The sequence below is a fragment of the Homalodisca vitripennis genome, chromosome 5, assembly GCF_021130785.1.
Source record: "Homalodisca vitripennis isolate AUS2020 chromosome 5, UT_GWSS_2.1, whole genome shotgun sequence".
In the NCBI taxonomy this organism is placed as follows: Eukaryota; Metazoa; Arthropoda; class Insecta; order Hemiptera; family Cicadellidae; genus Homalodisca; species Homalodisca vitripennis.
Genome location: NC_060211.1, coordinates 126,459,084 through 126,485,030, shown reverse-complemented (window position 1 = coordinate 126,485,030; position 25,947 = coordinate 126,459,084). Strand labels below are relative to the sequence as shown.

The 25,947-nt window shown below is 34.5% G+C and overlaps 1 protein-coding gene across 1 annotated transcript in view; it reads right to left on the bottom strand.

The window, feature by feature from the left end:
- The window catches only part of LOC124362834, a 46,853-nt gene extending 26,158 nt beyond the window's left edge, over positions 1-20,695 (bottom strand). Inside the window, exons 1-2 of the mRNA XM_046817681.1 lie at positions 20,613-20,695; positions 1,194-1,276 (exon numbers count right to left, since the gene is read on the bottom strand). Of these exons, the coding sequence (XP_046673637.1) occupies positions 1,194-1,265 (72 nt within the window). The 5' untranslated portion in view covers positions 1,266-1,276; positions 20,613-20,695. The remainder of the gene's footprint in view (positions 1-1,193; positions 1,277-20,612) is intronic.
- Positions 20,696-25,947: the final 5,252 nt, after the last annotated feature.

The following is a 25,947-nucleotide window of genomic DNA, read 5'->3' as shown; positions in this document are numbered from 1 at the left end:
AACCCAAACATTACACTGATGAACACTGCTGGAATAATGCCAGAAGAAGGAATAGAAAGGTCTGACCCCGAAATCTGCAGGAGATGTGACCACTGTCTCCCATGATTGTCCGCTACGACGAGCGGAATCTAACAACCACCAGCTAGCTGCTGATGCTGCGGCTAGCTGACTGCCACCCGTGACTCCCAGATTACACATCAACTGTGCGAGCGCGCGCGCGACTAACCTACATCCGGCTAACCAAATTATAAGGTGAGGGGCTAAGCTGGGAGTCTCGGCTCCTGTACCACAATAAGCTAGTGACTCAGGCTTGGGAGGCAAATTTGAGTATGGGAAACGTATCCCTGTTCTTGTGATTGGAACTATCTTCGACCTCTCTGCACTTAGTTGCTTCTCATTAAAAATAATGTTTACCCTTTATGATCAATACCTTGAAGAGTTAGATTGATTTTTAAAATCCTCGCATTGTAAAATTCTACGAGACTTGTTAGGGTTAATCGTTGCAATTTTGTTTTTCTGCAGAAAGTTCCTTTAATTCAACGAACACAATGTTATAAAAAAATCATTTCCGTGAAACGCATTGGGATATAACGCATTAGAATAATGCAAATTTTTAAGTATAATTTCCCTAAGTAAGAAGTTAATAATACGAAAGCGTGTTTCGCAATTTCGTCGAGTACTTGAAAAAGTAAGAAAATATTATTATTATTAGGTGAACTTTAACGAGCTAATTATTTCTTTAGTGATTTCTTTCAACGCCAGTGGCGTTTGTAATTGATTATGCTAAACGTTATTCAGTCAAAATGGTCTACAAGTGAATGTAAAATCCCCCCCCCCCAATTTTGAATCCATGATCTCTCCGTTACAGAGCCGCAGCCTTACTTCTTACAACTACGGTGGAATTTATATTTTCTTACCAAATATCTAATATTTTTATAGACATTTTTTCAAAGACATTTATAGACACGGCTAAACATATATGATGTTTATTTTGTGTATTTCATTGTTTTTTCAGCCATCAAACCCTTTTATAACCATGAGTTAGTTATTAAAAACTAAACACAAATGTCCAATGTTCAATGAGGACAAGATTTAATCCCTTAGTAAGACGAATTGAAACATACCAGTAGGTAAGTGTTCAGGTTATTGTAAGTATACAAGTATATGTATTACGAGTTAAATAAGATAATCACCTGGAGGAGACACAGGACGGAGAGGCAGATGGTCGCCAAGGAGCCCAGCTGGGACGACATTCTGCTCCTCATCAGTCACTTATCTGAAACAACAGATCTTCGTTAGTATACGTGTTAAGAGAAATCAGAATTTATTCCAGTTTCAAATTTAAATTGGTTTCTTCAGGGCTTATGCTTTATAGGTCATTATCACGACTTCTACCAGTAATATACCTCTCGAAAGTCTGGTAGTCGTTTAACTACTTTTGGAACACTCGTGTTAGTACGTCATTAATTGTAGTACACTGCCGTTAAGTTTAACCTGTTCTTTAAAATACAATTAAACGTCTATATTTCTATTCTCTCAGATCTTTTATTTTGATTTATTCTTTGTACTACATTAATTATGTTGCTACTATAATACGTACTATAAAAAGTAAAGGTATTACTTCAAACAACAGTTGTTGGAGAGAAAGGTTTCTGCAAAGATAAACACTTTAAACACAGTTTATTGATTTACTTTCAAAAAGACACATTTTTCTAAAAAGGAATTCTTTCTTAGAAGCTAAATTCAACTAAATTAATTATTTATCTTTTGTGGAAACTACTTAGCCCTAAATTTAAATTTAGAAAATCTGAATTAAAAATAATATGTATGAATAATTTTAAAATTATTGACCCCTCATACATTTTTAATGGCTGCATACAACTATAACAATTATTATATAAATAAAATTTACTATTGTTTCGAATACAATAAGGACAACACTTTTTTCTATCTGGACATTTTTATCTAAAAGAAGGCACTATTACCCAAATGCTTGTACTAGATTTAATTTCAACTTTACGCTTATTGTGTGTACAATGTGCATAATCTTTCTAAGGAAACATTCAGCTTTTTCCAACCTCTTACAGCATTGCAGTCTTTGCTTAAGACGTTTGCAAATGTGTTATTATATCATTAAGTGTTTAATAACAACATTTCTATGGGCAAGGTATATATTTTGTATGATTTACGTATTCTATTAGTTGATCTAACAGTAACATAAGTAATGATATTTCTTCAGAGTAGTTGACAGTTCTTATAAAGTATATTGATAGAAATATTTATTAAAGTCTTATAATATAGTTTATATTTTTTTAAGTAAGGCTTAAACTACAGAATATTCTTCGTTTATCAATGAAGAATCACACTGAGGTGGGGGCAGATCCACCACCACAAACCAGAAATCAACAGATCTTATCAGTGGTTTGTGGGAGCAAAACCACTATAAGAAGTCACAGTTTGGCATACTCCTCAGAAGCGTTTCATCTGTGGCACATTAGGAGGATTAGCCCCGTGCCCAATTCCCATCAAAACGTCCTTTTATAATAGAGTACAAATTTCGCCGATTTGGGACAAGTCAATCTGTGCCTATGATTATTTTTAATTATATAAATATTTAATTAATTATGATTACTCCCTTATATCTCTAGGCTACGGAATCAAAATTTTTGGCATTCTTAGTTCAATCCAGAATTGTTCCATAGTTATTTATGTATCAACATTATATTTAAGAATCGCATTGCAAGGATTTCAATGTATATAAAATTAGACTGCGAAGTAAATTAAGTAAAATCGAGTAATTTCACAAACAGCTAAAATAGGTGTTTAGTATAAAAATTAACAACTTTACGGGCACCTGGCAAGTATGATATACAGCCTAGTATAATGAAAAGTCTCTTAAGTTCTATCACAAGGTCACGCCTCTGTTTCAGTGATGTTTAGTTTTACAGTTTCTTAAATTACCGTGTTTACTTACTAAACTTTGACTCACTGTTCTTGAAAATATTTGATATCGAAAGATTCTGAGCTATGATGCTATTATAAAACTTTCCAATAAAATTTAATACTTATAGCCATCTGCATTCAATACATTTTCAGCCCTTACTTCAGAACAATATAAAGATTTACTACCGAACGATAAGGAATGACAGCTTTAAAGAGTCGAAGAGCGTCTTGCTCTCTTAAGAAGGGAATAAACTTTGACGTCTCAAATACTAGATAAAATAATTATTGCCACACGTAAATGTTGCCTAAGTGGTTATAACCATCAATCCAAAGTCAAGTACATGTCCATGACCTTCTGGAGAATTTCACATACAAGTTTAGGTGTTGATAGAAAGACTGAATTACTTTTCTAACATTTATCTTTTCTTCTATAAGCACCGCATAAAATACTCCTTGGGTATAGAGTAATAACATGTTGAGAAATCACGGCGAATAAGATTATGTAAGATGATCATTGTGTTAAAATGCGAATACTACGCCCTTTCCAACACTACGGGTATCCTAAACATTCCATTATAAAACGTGGACTTGTGGATTTCACAAGGTCATATCCAAAATTTCCCGAGCTCAAATTTCTAAATTGAAATACGGAATTTGAAAAAATATCGGTTTCATAAATTAGGTCTTCTAAACCATATTATATTATTATGCCAGAAGTCAATGTACTTTATAAATAGTATGATTTCTCTAATTACGACAGACGACCTCGTGATGTTGGCAGGCTTGATTACAGCAGGTTTGTAGCTGACCGAAATCCCTCATGTGTTGGCAGCATTGAAAATACAACTTAAATTATTGGTTTTTTGCACTGAAACATTTATTGATGCCGTATAAATCTATTACAAAGCTTGGATGAGTACATGGGGTCTGACGACGTTTTGAAGCTATCCATGCATGACTAAACATGCAAGAGTTTTGTTTGCGTTTGAATCTTGTTATGGCGTTTCAATTCATGGGTTTACTCACAAATCATTTTCAACTCACCACGATACGAGCAGAAGTTGTTTATGTATTTAAAATTGCAATTTTAAGCCTAACTTTTCTGTAAAAAGGGTAAAAATACTCTAAAGAGTGAAAAGTGCACATCAATTTCGTTTTCATGCATTCTTGCGTTTTGGTTACCTTTTACTTATTCTCTTTCGGGCGGTCATAGTTACTTTTCTGTCACCAATCTCATCGAGCCAAGTTCGACTTCAACAATATTCTATCACAAATAGGCCTACTTGAATAATTTAATAAACATACTTTTATTTACATTTTTCATAAACCGTAAGTGGTGAAGTTAAATGAGAGGATTGACAAAGAATGATGGTTTTCAATCGTATATTTAATTAAGATGTTGATAGAGTTAGAGAGAAGTACTTGACTACGAAAGAACACTTAAAAGCCGTAACGGGATACTAATGGTCGGCCGTGTACGTGTGGAGACCACGCGAGAAGATCAGAGCTGGCTGGCAGCGAGCAGGGAAGAAGTGGGTACGAAAGTGAGGCAGCAGGTGGTTGTAATGTAGCCAATAAATGTAGCAGGAAAGTGACACCGGCTCGGCTCAGGCGCGAGAGAGGAGAGTCATCCTACTGACCCAGAGCCTCGCCTGGCCGACTTTCTCTACCCGACACACGGCTCCACACTCCACACTCTACACTCTACACTCCACACTCAGCACACAGTGGGGGACAAAGCCACTCAAATATCGTCTCTCGTTACAACAAACCCTTCCTTTCTCTCACCCGACTCTGGTTACCGGGGGCGACCCACATGTCCCGCCTCCAATCTGCACCAAAACTGCCCAAAGTATACACTTCTTCTTCACCTCATTGGATTGTCTAGGTTTACAGTAACATTATTGGAGCTTGAAAATAAGAAATACTGAGTGCATAGTATCTTAGTGGGATACCGCGCCATGGTATAAAGTCATGGTATACTAGACTCTCTCTATGGCCTACAACACGTATAGTAGAATAATAATAATTACGACATTCCCACCCAGCTTCACTGCTGTAACTTTCGTGCAATCGGAATTAAAAATTTTGTTAAACACTTAAAGCATGATTGCTGGATTTGATTTTGGAAGCGTAACAAACTGATTGGAGGCTCCAACTCTATTCCTGGTGTTAAGAATCACTAGTTCCTAAAGTTGCTTCGGTTTCTTTGAGCATATGTGACCCTTTTCTGAATTTCAAAAATATACTTCATTGATATTAAGAAAAGAAAAAAATCATCAAGTACAATGTATGAGACTTCTTGAGATAACAACTAACAACGTTATATGCGATAAGGTACGTTTTACAGTTCTTAACCACCTCTAGATTGGGTTCAAGGAAATTTAAATGTACAATAAAATAAGAAATCCGAATACCTCATCAGTTGTGAAAAGAATAACGAGTCGACTTTTTAGTTATCGCGGGTATCTCGGCGGAGAAAAGATAATCAACTGAGAATAATTGAGTACTCGGCCTTTGATAGGGAAAGCCGCTCTCTAACTGACATACATAACGTATCAAGGCAGGCTTCTAACGTGTAACTCTGACAATGATGATAGCTTTGTGTAGTGAGATCGGTCAACTAGATGGTGAACTAACAAAATGTTTAAAAAATACAAAGTTTGGGTGCTATAGCCAAGAATCTTGCGTCCGATCATCTTCTGTTTTGACCTCTTTGTTTGCTACATAACTTACACTAAATACATCTTGCCAGAACGATCATTTGTGAACTGGTAATGTACAATTACTGCAAACTACAAGAATGTCGATACTTCTCACCAGTCAATGGGATTCAACATCAAGGAATGAAGATTCTTCTGAAGGAATAATCATTGTTTGGAGTAAAACGGAGGCATCCACTTTGAAATTAGGGTTCACTAAAAAATTAATTCTCTGTACGTTACAGACTAATTGGAAGCTGAGGTGAGAGACTATTAAAAAAAAGTCGAAGCCCACAAAGGCATGATGAATGAGAGAGAGTGGCCCACCGGAGAGTTCCAAGGCCTTCCCCGTCACTTGCCCCTCGAGGACGGAGCCCACTCAAGTGTTGCACGCGTGGCCAAACAATGCTCCGGGGGCAATAGTTGAGCCGGTGCGGAAGTAAGGACAGCTGCGCCACGCCGCACTGCCGCCGCCGTGCTGGTGCGGTAGTGTGCGAGTACGAGCGGTCCAACTTTCACCCGGTTCTGCCCCGCTGCCGCATCCGGCTGGCGTCTGACCTTGGATCCCCAACGGACTTTCTATCTGAATAACGCGTACACGCACTGACCACAACCCACTCAATCCTCTGCGCCGAGCAGGAGAACGATAGGAGTTGACGTGTGCTGGGACTGGTGGCGTGGTCTTGTTCTCACCTACTTGAAGGTCGGATTGTGTGAATGCCCTGAGCCAGGATGAGTCTGACTGTCTGTGCGGTAAAATCCATTGTCAGTGACTATCCCAGTAATTTCTCAGGGTACTTTACAAATATCCCACTTCCAAAAAGTTTTTTCGGGATGACGGCCGTTGGAATATTTAGAAGTGGGCATTTTCTATCTAGTATCTCAAATATCTACATTCCATGATTTTCTACGAAACTTTGGAATTCCTGAATTCACATAGAATTTGTGAATACATTTATCCCTATATCAAGTATGAATTTAGAGTAATAATTTTATAATAATGGTTTTTAAAATAACAATTCCTCTGAACTATGAATATTATTGTAGGTATACCATTGTATGAGTATGTTATGGAAGACACAAAACAAGCAGGAATCGGTTATCACGTTTACTCGATCCCAGGAAAGTTCACTTCTGGCTCGCTTATCTGGGTACAGCAAATCCCCTGTGCCATTCTGGGCAACCACAAACACGTCTAGGGTGGCATATAAATACCGCAAATGGCGAGATCTTAGAATAAAGGGTGGGTAGAATACAGGTCTAGTCTGCTGCGAAGGATGACTGTTGGAGTGGACGGAGCTCTCTTAGTGAGGCAACTGCTGGCTTGGACAGGGGGGAGTTCTGTGCCCTGCCCGCTTTCACCGGAAGAGGCTGGAACAGAGCCGACCTCCCCTTCTGCCAAGGTGAAATTACCTCCTCATGGGATCTCGACAGGAGGTGGCCTCTACCACCAACCTTACGTATCCTTAAAATCCTACCATTCCGGAAGCAAGTGTAAAGGTCCTCATAGAACTAAATGCAATGGCGGCTTTCCTCAGCTTCTTTTCTTAAGTGAAAAACATTTGCTTGGCTAAGTTGTACTGTACTGAGGCTTTATCCCAACACTAGTTTAATTAAAAGTTGACGCTATCATAAGTGTTAAATGAAATTGTAAATGGCCAGAGAATCGCAGGGACTGTGAATTAAACTTTTATAACTTTTATATAAAGAAATGTTTGCAAAAGAAATCACCAAGTATAATAAATTATATGTTGTCTTTTAGATTATTCAAGTAAAACGTTGGTTTTTTCAGTGTTAGCATGTCAAGAACGCGATTCTCAGCTTTATACTTTTGACATAACCAACAAGTAATCCCCTATTTGGTTTTTATAAAACAAACAATAATCTATTTCAAATAGTTTGTCATAACTATGTTTACATAAAATCCAATTAATACAGGTTGTTTCAATTCTACGGCGTAGGCAACAAATCCTTGAATACGCTTTGATTATGTGTACTAAATTATGTTCTTTGTTTAAAGGTTATTTTAGACGATGGAAGGATTGTGAAGGAAACAGGATTTTTCCGGACATTTGCCATCGTTCAGTGAAACAAGAAAACAGTAACACTACGTTTCGAGATCTGCAATCTGATCTCTTCTTCAGGTAAAGAACTAACCTAATACATAATTACAAACTAAGTTAAAATAAACAAATCTTACTAAAGCGTTGTGGCACGCCAAAGTCAGGAATCACAACCTACATGTTGTTGTCAACTTCACTAACACTAAAGACATGCACTTAATACAAAACTATACAAAACACTAATCATTAAAAGTTAATGATTAGTGTTTTGTATAGTTTTGTATTAAGTGCATGTCTTTAGTGTTAGTGAAGTTGACAACAACATGTAGGTTGTGATTCCTGACTTTGGCGTGCCACAACGCTTTAGTAAGATTTGTTTATTTTAACTTAGTTTCTAAATTATGTGTCAAAATTTTCAAAAAGTTTCATATCTCAACGTACAATCATATAACTGTGAGTATGCTTCGAATAATTGACAGTTTCCTTACAGTACAATCATTCTCTTAATCATTTTACACATTCTTTCTCGAATTGTTGTTGGAATATTCTATGAAAAAACAAAGAGGTAATGATTTTTATAAAACGTGAATAAGAACGTTTGAAGTAGATTAAAACAGGAAGATTTATTGTGACGATAGGGAATACGCTAATACACGTTCAGCGTATTCCGCTGGTGATCAGGCACCACTCACTCTAGGGATTCCTTTCCGCAATACTTCAAGAGGGTGCCTACTTAAGTGCCGCTATAAATACACACTGGGGAAAAGAACATTTCCTGAAAGCCCCAACTGTAGTGTATTTCTAGTAGTGAGCTATTATGGAAGAAAATGGAATTCTGGATAGCAATTACTGGACCCATTCACTCGACTGGAGTATTTGGGCCAAACATTCCTAGAGAAATGCGGGTGTGATGGACAGTGCGAGCGCGAGGAGAGCGCTACGAATCGTATCTGTATCTGAGATGAGATGGTTGGGAGGCGGACAAGCGGCTTTCTCCACAACAATGGGATCGCCGCCATTTATTCATTGTTGTCGTTATCTCCTTCACTTTCCCTGACTGGTTGAGTTTGGTGATAACGTCGCACAATACCGGAGCGTCAGGCGACCTACATGGCTCTGGATGTGCCTGACTCATTACCCTCGTCACCGTCACTGACTGGAACACGTCCTCACTCTCTCCTGTCATCATCGGCCTTACATAAATACTGCCGGTATGACACGTTGTACTTCCGTAATGCTCCAGAAACAGACATATACCCCATAGCGTTTACATACTCAAACCACGAAAACGCACACTAATCTTCAGACTATAGAACCTTCAGATGGTAAAACTTAGTTAATCACATTGACGATGTACGTCGCAAATTCACAATTAACATTCTATAGAGCAGCCATACTAACTTTTAATGGATGGGATAAGATCATCAGTGCTGCATGGGCTGCAGGAAGCACTCGCTTGATTTTATTTAGACAAATTACGTTTCCTACAATCATTTCTCTCCCATTTTTATCCTTTTCCCAGTCTGTTTCTGTTTATACTAGTAAAAGTAAACAATATAACTCGCAATAACATTTCTTGGTTGATTCCAATAAAGTAAGTGTCCGTGTGTTTTGAGTAAAATAAAATACCTAGAGATCATCGTTTTATGTTTCATGCCAACTTCGTGTGGCATTTTATATTAAACCTATAAGATATACTTAGAAAATTATGACATAAATATTTCGAATTTAGCCTTAAAGTATTGAGATTTAATAACAATATAATATAAATTATCTCTAGGAAATATATGAATCTAAATTTCACAGATGTATTGGGCATGTAAAAGGAACATAGTTCAAATATAAATATCTTTCACTATTTTCGTATTTTATGGACACCGCAAAATAAACCATTTTCCATTGTAAGAAACAGCCTATTAAACACCTACAACAAAATTGTAATTACATTCTATATGGAATCACACGAGATCAAGCTGATTAGTCAACAACCAACATCGTATACAAAGCGACATATACCAGTTTTGTTTACACGAGTACAAGATATGACAAATGACCATTAGGTCTATTTCATTCCATTACAAAGCATCGTTTATTTTACATAGGTCAATATTACCAACAGGTGTAAAACTAAAAAAACTGTTAAACTACTATAGATTGTGTCAAATGTTTAGCTTTTATTTCTTTGTATCTGAAAGAACTCGTCGCCAATTGATTTGGGGAGCAACAAAGCTGAGTTTGTTGGAGGCTACTGAATATCTTTCAAGTAACAAATTTGCAAGGCTATTGATGGACAGTACGCTTACCTGTAAAAAAGACGGTAATAAATTATAGTAAATTCTTGTATTTTCCGGTAGTGCTCCCAGCTTCTGGGTTTTGTATGATTAAATCTCACTTCCTCGAATTAAATACAACTTACATCCAGTAGTGTTTTAAGTACTTGGACAAAGGTATAATTTAAGAATTTCCTATTGAGTACGGTATAGATAATTTCTCCAAGCGACCGATGATTCTTTGGCGCTAATATTACTCAAATAGTTTTCTTATATCAAATATATAGCTTTATATATATATAAAGGAATTGACTGAGCCGGCTACCATGACAATTAGCTCACTTATTCATTCTAAAATGTAATGTAAATTTTGTTTTCAATATATTTACCTTCAGACTCAATTGATAAATAAATGTTCACTGTATCAACGAATTTCAGTAAACTTGGATATCTGCGTGCTTTTTGGGGCTACATACACCTTAAAAAAGGCAAATACAATGATGTAGGACTTATTAAATATGTTATTATTTCTATTAGCTATTCAGAAATAACAATAACTTTTTTTGTACTTCATCGTGTAAATACCTAATAGGTACGCATTTCCGGAAAACACTAAAAAGAGTTAGGATGCGGACTGATTGTATATCTAAAATTACATATCACCCATTATTCTACGACCATAAATAAGGGGTTAAAATTGTTCAAGATTTAGCATTTTTCTTAAGTAATAAAACTTAAATTTAACTACAGCCGGCTATTAAACACTTAGTCTATAACTGTAATGGTAATTGCGTTTCATTAAATATAACGTATTTTATCGAGATAGAAATTCACTTGCTGGTTATAGCAATTAATACCACATTAATTTTTATAACAAATGATCTCAAATAAAGAAATTCGTTAAATTTGTATTTGTTGTAATGCTTGAATGTCTAACACGTTTTCCTTGGAAACTCACCCGTTGTGACTACTGTGTGGTTGTCTTAGGGCATCAGTCTTACCTATAGTTAAAGTCTCTTCGTGAATTCAGAAATAAGAAAGGATGTTGTTTTGCCAAACGAAAGTTGAGCTATTTTATTTACTGATGTCTATAACTTCTTTCCCAATCTAGATACAGTAAGCGCGTGGTACTTTATTCTGCATTAGCAAATTAAATTTATATTCGCGTACACAAACAACGAGCAGGTCTACAAATTGTGTTATAAAATAAATTAATGTACGACATTATATTCTTATATTCTTTAAGTGGAACATTTTCAAACATCATAATATAAATATTTTCACCGTATCACATATATTTTCAACGTAGCTTCAGTAAATGTGTGTGGCACCACAGGTTCACAAATAATTAACATGTATAATTCGGCACGGTTGTCCGTGTGGTCTTGGGGTGTCCTCCATTTTATGGTTCCACTTTCCAACAATATATCAAGATGTAAATTGACGGTATTACTTTCTACCATCGATAATATTTGAGGAGGCGCAAGCAAGGACGAGGAAGGAGAGCGGCTGGCGGCTGTGGGTCGACTCTTTCATTAACCTCCTTCCGATATCCGGCAGCGATCCACCTGACAGCCCTTCCGCGTTACCTTCCCTTTTACTTAACGGCTCCCATTGACGTCTTGGCATTGAGCTCTTTATACACCACACTCGGTATCTCACCACTTCACTGTACAGGACTCTGACCCGGAGGCCACTCTCACTCTCATTGATACGGCTGCTAAGAGTACTTCATGGACCTGTTCTGACAGGCCAACATCTTTATCATTTGAGAATCTAGTTCAACATCTTATTTCTTGTGCACGTTTCGTTTGTGTTACAGTTAGAATGATGGTCTGAGTTAAGAATGCCAGCTGTGTTTTTCATGAATCATTCACTACCTTTTCTATACTTAGTGGATGCCTGAAAAACATTTCAAACAAAGACTTTTTACAAGAGTTGTTTATTCTTTTGAAGTATTTAAATTGCTTGTTAGCTACGCCTGGTATTTATTTCTTCCAAATAAAGCCACGCAGATAGGTTTTGGAAATAACTGGGCGGGATAGAAAATGATAATTTTATGTCAGCAGCTATGCTTCTGGTTAATTTTAAGAAAATTACAAAAATTTTACTTTTGGAGTGCTGGAGTAAAGCATGATCTTTGAAGACAGTAAAACGGGCAATGGATTTAATTAACACAAAAATCTCATACATATTAATCATACATAATAAATCTCATAGCATATTACTTTTTGTATTTTTCATTGACCTATTCTTTTTAACGCCCATTTCTGATTCTAAAATAATAACAACACCAAATACTGTACAGTCTATAACGAAAAGAAAGATTTAATTAACGTAAAATAAACATTGTTTTAGTTATTAATGTAATGAAAGTAACTAAAAACCTTTTAAAAATCTTTTTATTACATACACGTGTTTCGGTTTTTAACCATCATCAGTGTACATTAACCTCTAAATAAATAATAAACAATATTAGATATACACATGTGGATCTTTTAATATATATTACATTATATATTTCATTACATTGATATATATAGATAACCCTATAAGTGGAGTTAACAACATAACAAAATTGTTTTTAGTATTTACTCGAATGCTCAGTCTTGTGGGTTATAAAGATATTTTACTTGACTTTTTTATTTTGTAGAGTAATGGAAATTAACTTTTACGGCTCAACTCAAACCTTAGTTTCCGGAGCTTAATCGAATTTCCTACACCAACTTCGCCTATAAATATAAACTTCATCATCGAAATTTTGAACAAAATTAATTTGATTTCCTTTCAAACCGCGTAGTGGCATGCTGGGCAGTGACCACTAAGGGTGGTTCGGCTTGGCCACCCTCCTCACGCGCTTTCAATAATTCATCGACCGAAATTTGATCTTTTATAGATAGGGTTAACCGGTCGGAAGCAGTCTACCTGCTGGACATTTTTCTGCTGGATTCTTCACTTGCGTCGGTGGAGGGATGAAGTGAAGCCTTTACACGTTAAACAATAAAAGATTTAGTTTATTCAACTCAACACAAGGTTATTCATCATTGTTGTTATTAGTTACTTCAGTATACTTTCCTAGAACAATGTGTTTATAAATCTATTAGACAAAACAATAGGTGTTTTAAAATTACGCCTATTAAATGGTTAAGAAACGGAATCTTATTTTTTTTAACTGATTACAAAAATATTTTGATTCCACTATTACACTTGTTCAGAGATAGAGACAAGCAGCGTGTTTATTCATGTAAATGTATACGCTTTCTCAGCGGAAAGTGGCACATGTGTACTCGACACCCATCTGACCGGAGTGGTGAGGCACTGCCTGAGCTGACAGACCGATGCTCTACGTCTCTACTGTAGATGTCTATATTAAACAACTGGATTGCCGACTCCGTGATTGAACAACGGTCCGTCAGGTCCCCTTCCTACGTGAGCGACAGAAGCGATGAGACAAGAGCGATAGAAGTGTTACCAGTGGAACACTTGGACCGCCATTATTGTGTTCTACTAGAACTGCATTGCGGGCGAAATATTCTCGAAAAAATCAGGTTCACTTGCTTTTAGATAGTTCGGTGTTGTCATACGAGTGTTTGAAAAGAAAAGACAAAGGATGATGTGGATAAACATTATTTAAAGATAATTGCAACTACCGATTGTTTAGAGTCAGAATTGTTGTTGAGTGCTCCTGCGAAAGTCTCTTCAAGTCCAACCTTTTATCATTTCCTATTACAATCAACATCCATAATACTGTTCAGATAATGAAAGCCTTCTTCACTACATTACTAGGGATCTAGAATGTATGACGGACGTATTGACATTCATCGGTCTGGAATGTCATCCAGATCACGTTGTTGGGACCTCAAGAAAACAAACTAAGAAAAAAAGCAACGAAAATTAGACATATTTTTTCCTGGAATTTTCTCAAAAATCTTCTCTCACACCAACAGCCCATCATAACATAAAGATTTATCCGTTAAATTAGTTTAAATTTGTGTAAGTAAAATTTGAACTGCACTTTTACAAAGAAACAGTTTGTGGAAATTTTGTTACGGGTTTTTGTAGATTTTTAATAAAATATATTTTTTTTAAATTTGAAAACGATTTTAGGGGTCACCTTAAAATTTAAGAAATCACAAATTCCTTGTTCCATTTCTATTCATTTCCTCTGCGACTTTCGACGGTAATCTCCCGTTCATTAGCTCATTATCATAGTATATGTGACGCATGATCCATAATGAATTATGCTTTTGTACCGTAGCAATGAATCTTTCCACAGATATAATTAACCCATGTGGTGGGTCGCGTTCTATATGGACGACGGCAGCTTCACTTTGCGAGCGAGTGCAGTGATAAGATAGAAACTTGTAACGCACACTGCCAAAGCTTTGCTTCTGTCGCCTACTAAGAATGCTCCAATTATTTAACATTGATTTGAAATGTTGTCGCTCTCATGTAATAGTGACGCAGCGTGGATTCCGAGTAACTGAAGTAAGCCAACCCCCTGAGGCCGTTGACTCCAATGCTTTTACCCCACTTATTGTTCACTTAGAATAAAAACCTGTGAATCCTGTTATTGCACTTAGTCATAAAGGGATCTTTGCTCTTGTTTCCGGAGTGATGGAATATTCAGAATGAGTCAGGTTGGTGACCCTGTCGATAACCCACATTACATCCACCTTGAAGAGATAAAGAGCACAATTGCAGTCTTTGATAGAAGGGAGACTACCTCTGATCCAGCCTTTTCCAGTTAAACATTGAAACACTACTCCGTCACCTTAAGGTTTGCAAAAACTTTTAACACAGAGAGTTCCACCCACTATAACAGTTATCCTACCCAGTAAAGTTTATGTATCGCAATCATTTTACTCCAACGCCAGATATGAGCGAATGATTTTTACTCCAAATCATTCTTGGACATTTTCGTAATTTAGAATCACTTTTATACACTTAAACAGGTAATTAAGACGTCATAATATGTTATTAAATGTTTTTTACTGAATAGATATTTAAGACTAATAAAAATAGCTAGTATTTCAAATACAAATGAACAAAAACATTTTTTCTAAATTTATGGTTGAATTTCTGGTAGTATAATATATTTACGAATACGTAAAGAATATGCACTTTCTGTGAGGTATTTAAATAATGTACATGAATACATTAATTAAAGAATATTTTATATTTTCATGATATTAAAAGTGAAAAGAAGATTATATTTTGAACCTCACGATACACTAGTTCACATGTATACTTAAAAACGGATGTATTATATCCATGAAGTAATTATATAGCAATTTCAGTACTATCGTCCAAGATCTGTCTTTCAAGTTCGCACTTATGAGGAGTCATTCTTTAAAACAGCAGTCTATTTGTAAACTTTTACTATCTCAAAAGCTCATTTACCCCAAAATTAATTACCTCTCATTAACTTCATTATGGTTTAAATCTGTTGCCCAATTTGCACTGTTCTCAACCTTTTAATAAGGCTTCTTTAAGAATAATCATTTAAAATGTTTACACATTAAAAAATTAACATTTTATTTCCGTTTTCGTTTAATTTATTTTTACAACAAGAATCTTTAAAAATTGAACTCATCCTAATATTAAGAGCCTTTTTGCAAACTTGGACACTTTTTAAAATCATTATTTGATAGAAGTTTTCAGGCATTGCATGATAAGTAAATTCAAACACATATTTGTTATTTATAATTTTATCGTGTTGAGAAACAACAAGAAAATTAGTCTAGGAATTGTCACAAAAACGTCAGTTCATATGCAGTATGATATAAAAGTTTGGGAATTTATTTTATTTATTAATTTGAATTATTTGGAATTTTGATGGTTTGATAGATTTCTTTTGAGATCAGACCCAATGGCATCTCTATATTATGATCAATTTAGGCGGTGTTGAATTATATGAAGGACTTGTACAGGAGATGAACGATACTAAAAGCCAGTTGGTATTGAGGTCCTCACTGATTAGACTGTCACACCTGAACCACAAGCTAGAATCAATCACTCATTATCGCTATCACCAAACGTCAAACCTGACAACATAGCTGCTCGAACCTACTACTCTAACCAATAGGCAGTATGTTACAAACTGGTTAGGAAATTTTAGATAGATGTAGCTGAAGACTACAAGAGTTGTAACACCTTCAAAACAGCTGGCGTGGTTTATAACACTAATGTCTATAAAAAAGTTCATTTTTAAGAAATACTACAAATAAGAGTACAATAACAACAATATACAAACTGAGAAAAAATAATTTCTCAGGTTGATTTTTCTGGCACTTTTATATTTTATTACACATTGGTTTCAAAAATTAACCACTAGAAGACGAGAACTAAATTTCTATTCGTAACTTCTATTACGTCATTTTAAGCTTAAAGAACAGTTAGTCTTTTCTAGTGCTGGCCCCTCTTCAGGGTGTACCGAATTACATTCCTCAAAACTGTATATCATGTAATTTTAATTTTCATGGGTACAAATAACTTTAACAATAACAAAATAACTTGCCATAACACTTTAAACAGCTCTAGCGACACACAAGTTTAAAACGAATATATTAAACTCTTTAATACTTTATCATATTTATATTTTACATTAATCTCTTTTGTATAAAGTCAACTTCTGCACCGAACTTTTATTATTTAAACACTGTTGTGACACCGAACCCAATGAACTAATATGTGAATGTATAATGTAGCAAGATACCTTGAAAAATATGTCATCTTTAGACTTTAAATTGTGCATGAAAATTCATTTCTACATAGACAAGAATGAGTGCTATGATTTTTCATATGCAACTGTTGAATTTGGCTAAGCTTCATTGAAGCCTACCACGCAGTTCGCTGACAAAATGTCTTTTTTGTCTGCTGGATGGATGTAGGCACTTTTTCAGATTGGTCTTCTATCCATTTTTAAGCAGAACATCTCTAAAATGAAATGAGTTATATACTAGAAATGTTTCCCATGCAACCCCAGCGAAGCCAGTTAGGCAACAAGTAGTGTAGAGTATTCCTTCCCTGTTTTGTCTTTAAAATATTTAAATATTCACGTTAAAAATTTGCTTTGTTGCAAATCCAAAGCAGTTTTAGAAATTACTGCTTTCTTAGTAATTTCTAAAACTGAGCTTGATTTCTCAAAGTCGTATTAATTAGACTTCACTCTCTGCTTGTCTAAATAACGATTTTGTTATTTTAATTCTATAGACTAAGCTAATCTCTTTATGAATAAAAGAAATGGGATTCATTTCAAAAAATAACGTAAAATGTATCAAACCGTATATACTTAAATTTAAAGTTATTATAGAAAAACTTTAATTTAATTTGTCCTACATTAATTAAACTTTAAATCATATTTAAAATTGGGACGGGCATAGTAAGTTTGCACTTATATATTCTTTAGAATATTGTGCAACTTAAAACAAAAATATTAAATGTAATAATGAACCATTTTATTTTACAATTAAGCTTTCTCCAGACTTAAATATAACCACAAACGTCTATCCAAATACTGTGTGCAAGTAACTGTAGAAACATTATAAAATCAGTTACCAATAGTGAACCATAACAATAGGTTTTTAACTAACTCAGTTTAACTATTAGAGCGCGCTTTTACTTGAGATAACTCATTTGCTATCATACGACATTAGTACTATCAGAAGTGGTCTAGACAGTGGTTTCACTTGCAACTTTCTCCCCACTGATAACAAGTGTTACAAGCTGATAAGACGGAGGGCAGTCACACCGCCAGAGGCTCCGACTGTGTAGCGGCTATTGTTTAACACCCAGTTACTATGTTTGTCCGGCCATCCACTTAGGTTATTGACTTTAACGGTTATCTCTTACATGAAATTAACTTTGTACCTTGTTAACTAGTAATACAGACATACGGACTACTGACAGATCCATTACTATCCTGTATTAATGTTTCCTTTATGATTGCTCTTTAGGTTTAATTCATATTAACTAATGGACTTTTTATTGAAAAACTTGCAAATACATTTTAACTAAAGTACATGTGTGTACTGTAATAATTGTCATGTTTTCAGCGTTTTCGGTTTTTCAGGACATTTTCAGTCACATTTCAGACATTTTGTTTTGTGTTAAAGTAATAAAAGGAATAGCCCAATAAATATGAGTACCTACATAATATAACACGCAATCCACACAATTAACACTCATTTAAGTTTTAATTTTAAATTGGAGCTTGTTTTTTTCAATGTTGTACGAATTTTGAAATGCATAATTTATAGTAACGTCTTACTTCGAGTAATTTAAATGTGAAATGCGTACAAAAGTTTTTCGTTGAAAATTAAAAACACGATTATATTAATATTTCTGTTGGATTTCAAGAATGCTCTTAAAATTTGTTGTAAAACTTTGTCACTGCCATGAATGACAAATCATGAAGCAATACAAGGTTAACTGTACAGTGTTTGCTGTTCGAAGCGTGGCAATGCCCGTACTATAGTGATGGATGAAAATATCCACACATTACAGGATCAACAGTACTAGTGCTATCTGACGCGATGTTAACTCCCCCATTGTTTGTTACGTTATCTTTCATTTAGTATAGTTGAGAATAAACCTGCGTGCCCTCTAAGACAGATTAGTCTGATTGGAAAGAGACAGATTCACAGCTCATCAAGAATATAATTTTTTATGATTTCGTGTGTAAATGCCTCACAAAGTTCATATGGTCATAAAGATAAAGATGAAGATTGTTATTGTTTCTCCCATCTACGTCTTCATAATTGATGTTAACGTTTAGTAAAAACTATAACAAAATATAGAGTAACGTTATTAAAATGCATTTGTTTAATCGTGCCAATTAAAATTCCATTAATTTTGTAAACTTAGTTACACAAATTTTATGAAACGGACGTTTGTTTTTATTTTACTCGGCCGATTTACAGACAACACTTAGTTTTAAGATGATTAGTTCAGTTGATTATACATTTACTTTAATCATGATGTATTTACTACTAGCTATCATGCGTTCGGTGAATTAATCATTGTCTAATATCGTGAACAAAGATAATGATCAAGAATTATTAACAGTTTTAAATAGCATTAAACATAACATACTGTGTATGATGTGTGTAGGTAGCAAATAGATTAATTAAATCTACTTACAAGTTACACACACTGTAGGTGAGAAATTGAAACAATGGGCTAATTTTAAATATATACTAACTTAAGCTAAATAAAGCTTCATATACGTCGCAAATGCTTCCTTGTACAGCTTTATTATCTTATGAAATGTATCTTTAACATTGATTACGTAACCTATTGTATGCATGATGTTGCATTTTATTTAAGACATCATAAAATCTCCTTTCAATTGATTTTCGTAATCCTACTATACAATTTAATAACTTGACGCCAATTGGTATTTCAATTTATAACAATTAAGAATTAAACGAACCGTAATACTATAGTTTATACCTTGGTCACTTTTATAATTAGTTAGTTTAATAATTGGTAATAAAGCTTTATTGTAATAAACCACTTTCAAATCTGAGATTAATATTCAATACTTACACAATAACAAGTTCGTATTTGAATTAAAACCTAATTTACAAAAATATACTTTCATTTAATTCCTGAGCTCGCTTTAAGTTTTGTATAAAACTAAATAGCCTTAGTGTATACATTAATTTATATAACGTAGGTACTTCTGTCTAGAATCAAATATAAATAAAGTATATTAACCAATTTTTATAGAAATGTCTTTAAAATCTTTCCGGCACTTACAAAATTGTATTTGCTTTTCTGTTACACCAATCAACATTTTTGAATGATTATCGTTAATAAATATGATATTATTTAATTAAATCCATATACAGTTCTTTTCAGAGAATTTCTTTCCCTTTGATAAAAAATACTTTTTAATAGTAAATAAGGAAGATTACAATTATTTTGTTTTGGAAATTTTGTCACAATTTAATTTTACTGTGAGATATGTTTTAAAATTTAAGACTAGTAGTAATCAGGTTTAACATAATGCAAACTTAATTTTCTTCGCGTTTTTACATTTAGAAACGATCAACTTTAGTAGACTGTTGTATATAAACTGCATAAAGTTTTTGAATTTAATTGTGGACACAAGTTTAAAAATGGTAATACAAGAAAAAAACCCTAAACAAGAAATATATAAAGGTACACTTGGTACAAGAAGCACTAATTGCCATATTTTATTTTAGAAAATGGTAATCAGCTTTCACCCATTGCCTACTATTTTAAAATAACTATTTCATATTGCATTAGAAATGCTATATGTAATTTACAGTTAAAACAAGTCAGTTACATAAAATATTTTACTTATATGCTTGTAGAAACTTTGTAGAAGTGTGGGTCAAGCAAGACAAGGGGTAGATTAAGGTTAAAATAGGAATTCTCATTTATATAAATGTTACAAGACAAAAAGAAACAAATGTTTGCTGGATGTAAAAAATAAAATGTATTATGAATTTAATATATTTTAATTAGTAAAAATAAAGGATTTAATATAAAATTATTTAGAAAATGTCATAAGTAATCAACAAAGTCTAGAAGTTAAATTGAGAAGTTAACTAACTGATGATATAGTGATAATTCAGAATTTAGAGAGAGAGAGGGCCTACCTGTGCGGCCGAGAGGTCTAGTCCGCACACGGGCACATCACTACACTATCTGTCAGAGGCTTTCACCGACCGGGTCAGCCGGGGGAGGGGGGGTGTCCCGGATACACTGCCCCACATTCCCCCGTCCCTACCCCCAGCCCACCCGTCCCTTCTGGTGTTTCACTTTCCACAGGGGTGCTCTACGTCCTTGACTGTCCTCGGGCTGCCCTTGACTTACAGCGTTATCGGTTAGTTCCGCCAGAAAAAAAAAATGTTCATAAAGGAAGTGCTCGATAAGAAATGTTTACTTTATATGCACCAAGAAATTAAGAATGAAAGTAATGTTTAAAAGAAATTTGTTATCAACAATTTTGTTTATTATTAGTAATGTATATATACGTAAAATTCGTGAATACTAATATTGTAAAAATAAGGACTAGAAAACCTATTCCTATTTTATACGATTCCCATTAAAACTAGTATATAACAAAGAAAATACAGCGCCTTACTCGTATTTAATAAATTAATAAGGTTATAACAATTTTAAAAATGAAAAATGTTGTTATTATAAATTAATATGATGAAGCACAGAAAAGACTTACCGTGTGGAAGTGAAAGTAATCCAAGCAACGGACAGCAAGTGAAGGAAAGGCAAGGCACTGCACACCACCGCACGAACACTACACTAGCAGGCAGACTGGCGCGCGGCCGGGGACCCCTCGTTATAAATATTGGAAAAGAAAGTTGGGAACGCCACCTCTCTACCACAGGGCCTGCTGAACCCAGGCTCACCACGGTATGACGTCACTGTCAGCAGTGGCGTAATAATGATGCAATACTGAACAGTACCGCGATCTACCGGATATCCGTCCAAGACACACAACTGTGTCCTTGGCCGACCTGGGGATGGCATCTTGAAAATGACAAGAACGAGGCTTGCTCATCATTTCATTCATGGATACAATTCCATTACAGCCCTTAAAATGTATGGATTGAAATGATTTTTAATGAGAAAGGTTTTTAAGGAATAAGAAATAATAGATTAAATTCATAATTTAAAATTATGAATACCTTTTAAATAGCTAGCCAAGAACTGTGTGATGAAAACGCAGAATTTACTAGACTTAACTTTTTGGAACCGGTATATGAAAAGATTATATACAAAAATAATCAATAGTAGGAAAAGTAATTGAAGGATTTGGTTGGAATTAGGATCGAATACTAACTCCTAACGTATGCTTATTCTTTAATTAAACTGCTATTTTCAGGAATTAAACAATAACAATAGAAGAAAATGAGTCAACCATCACAAGGGAATCCGACTTAGTTTTGATGTTATGGTAGAAACTTCATCGTGCCGTTTTCTCTATACATAACTTGATTATAAAGTACTGTAATATAAAGTCACGAACCTGGACCTTCCACTTGCGGATAATATGTTGTCCAATAAGCGGTTGGTTAGATAAATATTTTATTTTATAGTAATGGTTATGCCATTAAAAAACTTTTCCTGAAGTTGAAAAATACAATGAATAGCTTTTATCTTTTCATAAAGTTTATATTACTTAAATCACTCCAGAAATAAAATATTTTAAATGAATTGACATTAAAAGTATTTATTTTAAGCAATATTGCAACCCGGTCCAAAATAGTTTATTGGTAAAGACACACATATTTGCTATATGTATAACTTTAAAAAAATTAGATGTATTTTATATAATCCTATTTCCTTCAGTCATAGTCCCTACAATGCACAAAGTCATATTGATCACTTCAGCCATTGTTTGTGCATTATTTTTAAATTATTTCCTTAAATGTCTGAATTCCTCCATTTAATGAATTTCCATTTTACATATCTTCGGAATATGTATCTTAAAGGACTGTGACTATAAATAGCTCAAATTTAACAAAATTAATCGAAACAGATACTGACTGCATTATCAAAAATCTTCAGGACACCCCTAACATATGAACAAAATACTAAGTGTCAAACGAATTTAAATATTAGCTACATTTATTAAAATTATATGCTGAGTAGCGTTCATAACATTAAGGTGATTATCGAAATAACACGTTGTATTGATCAAGATGGAGTGTAATCCAATAAACATGTACGAAAAATGCAATATGTGTGGTTGGAAAAACATCGGTCCTTGCGTGTAAGAGTACTTATTCACATTTATTGAAATTACTGTAGTAAACACGATGTGAAGGTTGAATTCCTCACAGCCACTATCAATGGCCTTCGTTACATGAGTATGGGTATGGGTGTATAGATGCTTACCCGGTACAGGTTTTCCCCAGAGTAAGGTAAACTGGGGATCGCCGTCTCCTAAAAATGATAATTATGTTATGTAATATCAAGAGATTCTAGACGTATTTCAGCGAGACGAGGTGAGTTACAGAAATTGAGATTTCTCCCAATACCCACACCTAACCTCAGGGATGGTTGAAGACGATTTAGTTGAACGTCAGGAGATTTAGGATTGGTGCAATGATATGTGTTGGGGATTAGACGTTTCTCACAATTTCCGCAACCAGCCTCAGGGATAGTCGAAGACGATTTAGTTGAACGTCAGGAGATTTAGAATTGGTGCAATGATATGTGTTGGGGATTAGACGTTTCTCACAATTTCCACAACCAGCCTCAGGGATAGTCGAAGACGATTTAGTTGAACGTCAGGAGATTTAGGATTGGTGCAATGATATGTGTTGGGGATTAGACGTTTCTCACAATTTCCGCAACCAGCCTCAGGGATAGTCGAAGACGATTTAGTTGAACGTCAGGAGATTTAGAATTGATGCAGTGATATGTGTTGGGGATTAGACGTTTCTCACAATTTCCACAACCAGCCTCAGGGATATTCGAAGACGATTTAGTTGAACGTCAGCAGATTTAGAATTGGTGCAGTGATATGTGTTGGGGATTAGACGTTTCTCACAATTTCCGCAACCAGCCTCAGGGATAGTCGAAGACGATTTAGTTGAACGTCAGGAGATTTAGGATTGGTGCAATGATATGTGTTGGGGATTAGACGTTTCTCACAATTTCCACAACCAGCCTCAGGGATATTCGAAGACGATTTAGTTGAACGTCAGCAGATTTAGGATTGGTGCAATGATATGTGTTGGGGATTAGACGTTTCTCACAATTTCCACACCCAACCTCAGGGATGGTAGAAGACGATTTAGTTGAACGTCAGGAGATTTAGGATTGGTGCAAGTCATATGGGTTGGGGAATCAGACATTTCTCTTAATATCCGCATTCAACATAGTGATGGCTGAATACGCTTTTAGTGAATTCAAAGGCTTTAAGGACTGGTGCAATGACATGGATTGGTGATTGGACATTTATCGCTATTATACTTGTTGCTGAATGCTGATATCAAGTGGATCTGGACCAGTATTTCTTAACCATGTATTACGACATATATAAAAAAAAACCTAGCGCCGCCGTTTCCACTGCATGATGTATGCAGATTTTAAATTCGCTATTTGTAGCTTATAAATGTCACAGAGCGGCATTTTTTTTGTATAATCGCCCACATCTTTAAATCCGCGCCCTTTAATTTTTACGCGATTTTCAGTTATTTTTTTAGTTATTTTCAGAATACTAGATGGGATCTTAAGTAGCCAAGACTTGAGCTTATTTTGGTCAGATCAAAGTAATTTCAAGGTAAACTTTGCAGAAACATCCTTGCGGTCACAATTTGAGAAATAAACCAACACTGGATACTAAATCCTCAATGATTTCTCCGACAATTAATGGGTTATACTCTGTTACTAAGTCCTGCACTTTGCCAATGTTATCACCACTTCGACTCGTTATGGGCTTCCACAACCCTCGTCGCGTTTGGCACTTTCACGACCTTTTTTAAAATGTATAAACCACACTTGAACTTGTGTACCACTCGTACAGTCGTCACTTTATGTCACTAAAAGTACTTTTAACTAGTCTAATTACAAACTAGAGCGTTTGACAAAACTCGATACAAATACTCTGATTGAGGTTTTTGATAAAGGGAATTCACATGATTAGAGTCAGATAATATTTATGTATTTTCTTAACAAGAGCTATCGTTAAAGCTAATGTTAAACCACAGACATTTTCAACGCTTCAAAACTGTATCGACACATAAAAAATTACAGTATTAATGTTTGACAGTTCCTTACTAATCTTATGGATCAAAATACGAGTATCAGCTCTAGATAAATAAATTGAGATTAACCTTTCATATAAATTTGTTCTAAATATTGTAAATGCTACAAAAGTCATAACAGTTCTAATGTACACAGTTTATTATTAAAAAAATACAAAATTATTAGTCACTTCGTACGTTCAATGAATTTTAAAATTATTATAAAAAATACTTTCATATCGCTATACATTGATATATTATGAGCAGTCTCGGGTGGATTATCCCTTGGTTACTGTAAATACCGATAACACGCTTATCGCCGTCGCTACTGCAATGTGCTGAAAGTTTTGAAAGTGCTTACATTCTATAACCAAATCATTTGGTTAAAGCCACTTACAAGAGGAACATGATATGGTGAATGTATCTGAACATAGGAGTGTGTCAAACGTATCGAATGTCAGCATTCCTCCCGTATTGGATAACGAAGTCACCAATCAGGAATTCTTTAAAAATCATTCAGTTTGTAGAATTAACTGATAAATTGTGACAGGTATATTCAATATCTTTTCTTGTGTCCTTCTTACATACTTGGATGAAATTGTTTAGCAGAATAATAGCCTTCCGTCTATAAAAATAATATTTTGAAGTTATATTAATCATAAAAGGGTCCCCTAACTAAAATGTGATTTTAAATTTGCGTTTTACGCATTTTATAAAAGGTATGAACAAAAGTTTATGATATTAATTTACAACACTCATAATATATAATATCTCTTTTTCACCATTGCAGTTTCATGCGATTTTGTTTCATTAACATAACCTTATTGTAAAATTTTGCAATGGTTGGTAGGTTCTACTTTCTTAGTGTTCGATCTTTTAATATTTGAATACGTTTTACTAATACATCTTAAAACATGAACTGGTTACAATTTTGTAAAGAACTAACTCAGTAATGAACCAGGATTCAATTAATTTACTATAAAGTTCATTTGTAATTCTTTTTATTTTCAACAATAAAAAACAATTTACATACATTTATTAAATAAGTAAATAAGTATGGTTCCCTCCGGTGGAGCTAGTGCTGTGTTTCAATGTATCTTAAAACAAAAAAGCTACAAATAACAGTAAAAATTCTAAAAATTTAATTATTACTATCATCTGAGGTAAATGTTTACTTTACCTACTTCACAATATTTTTAGTTTTTTCGAAAGAAAA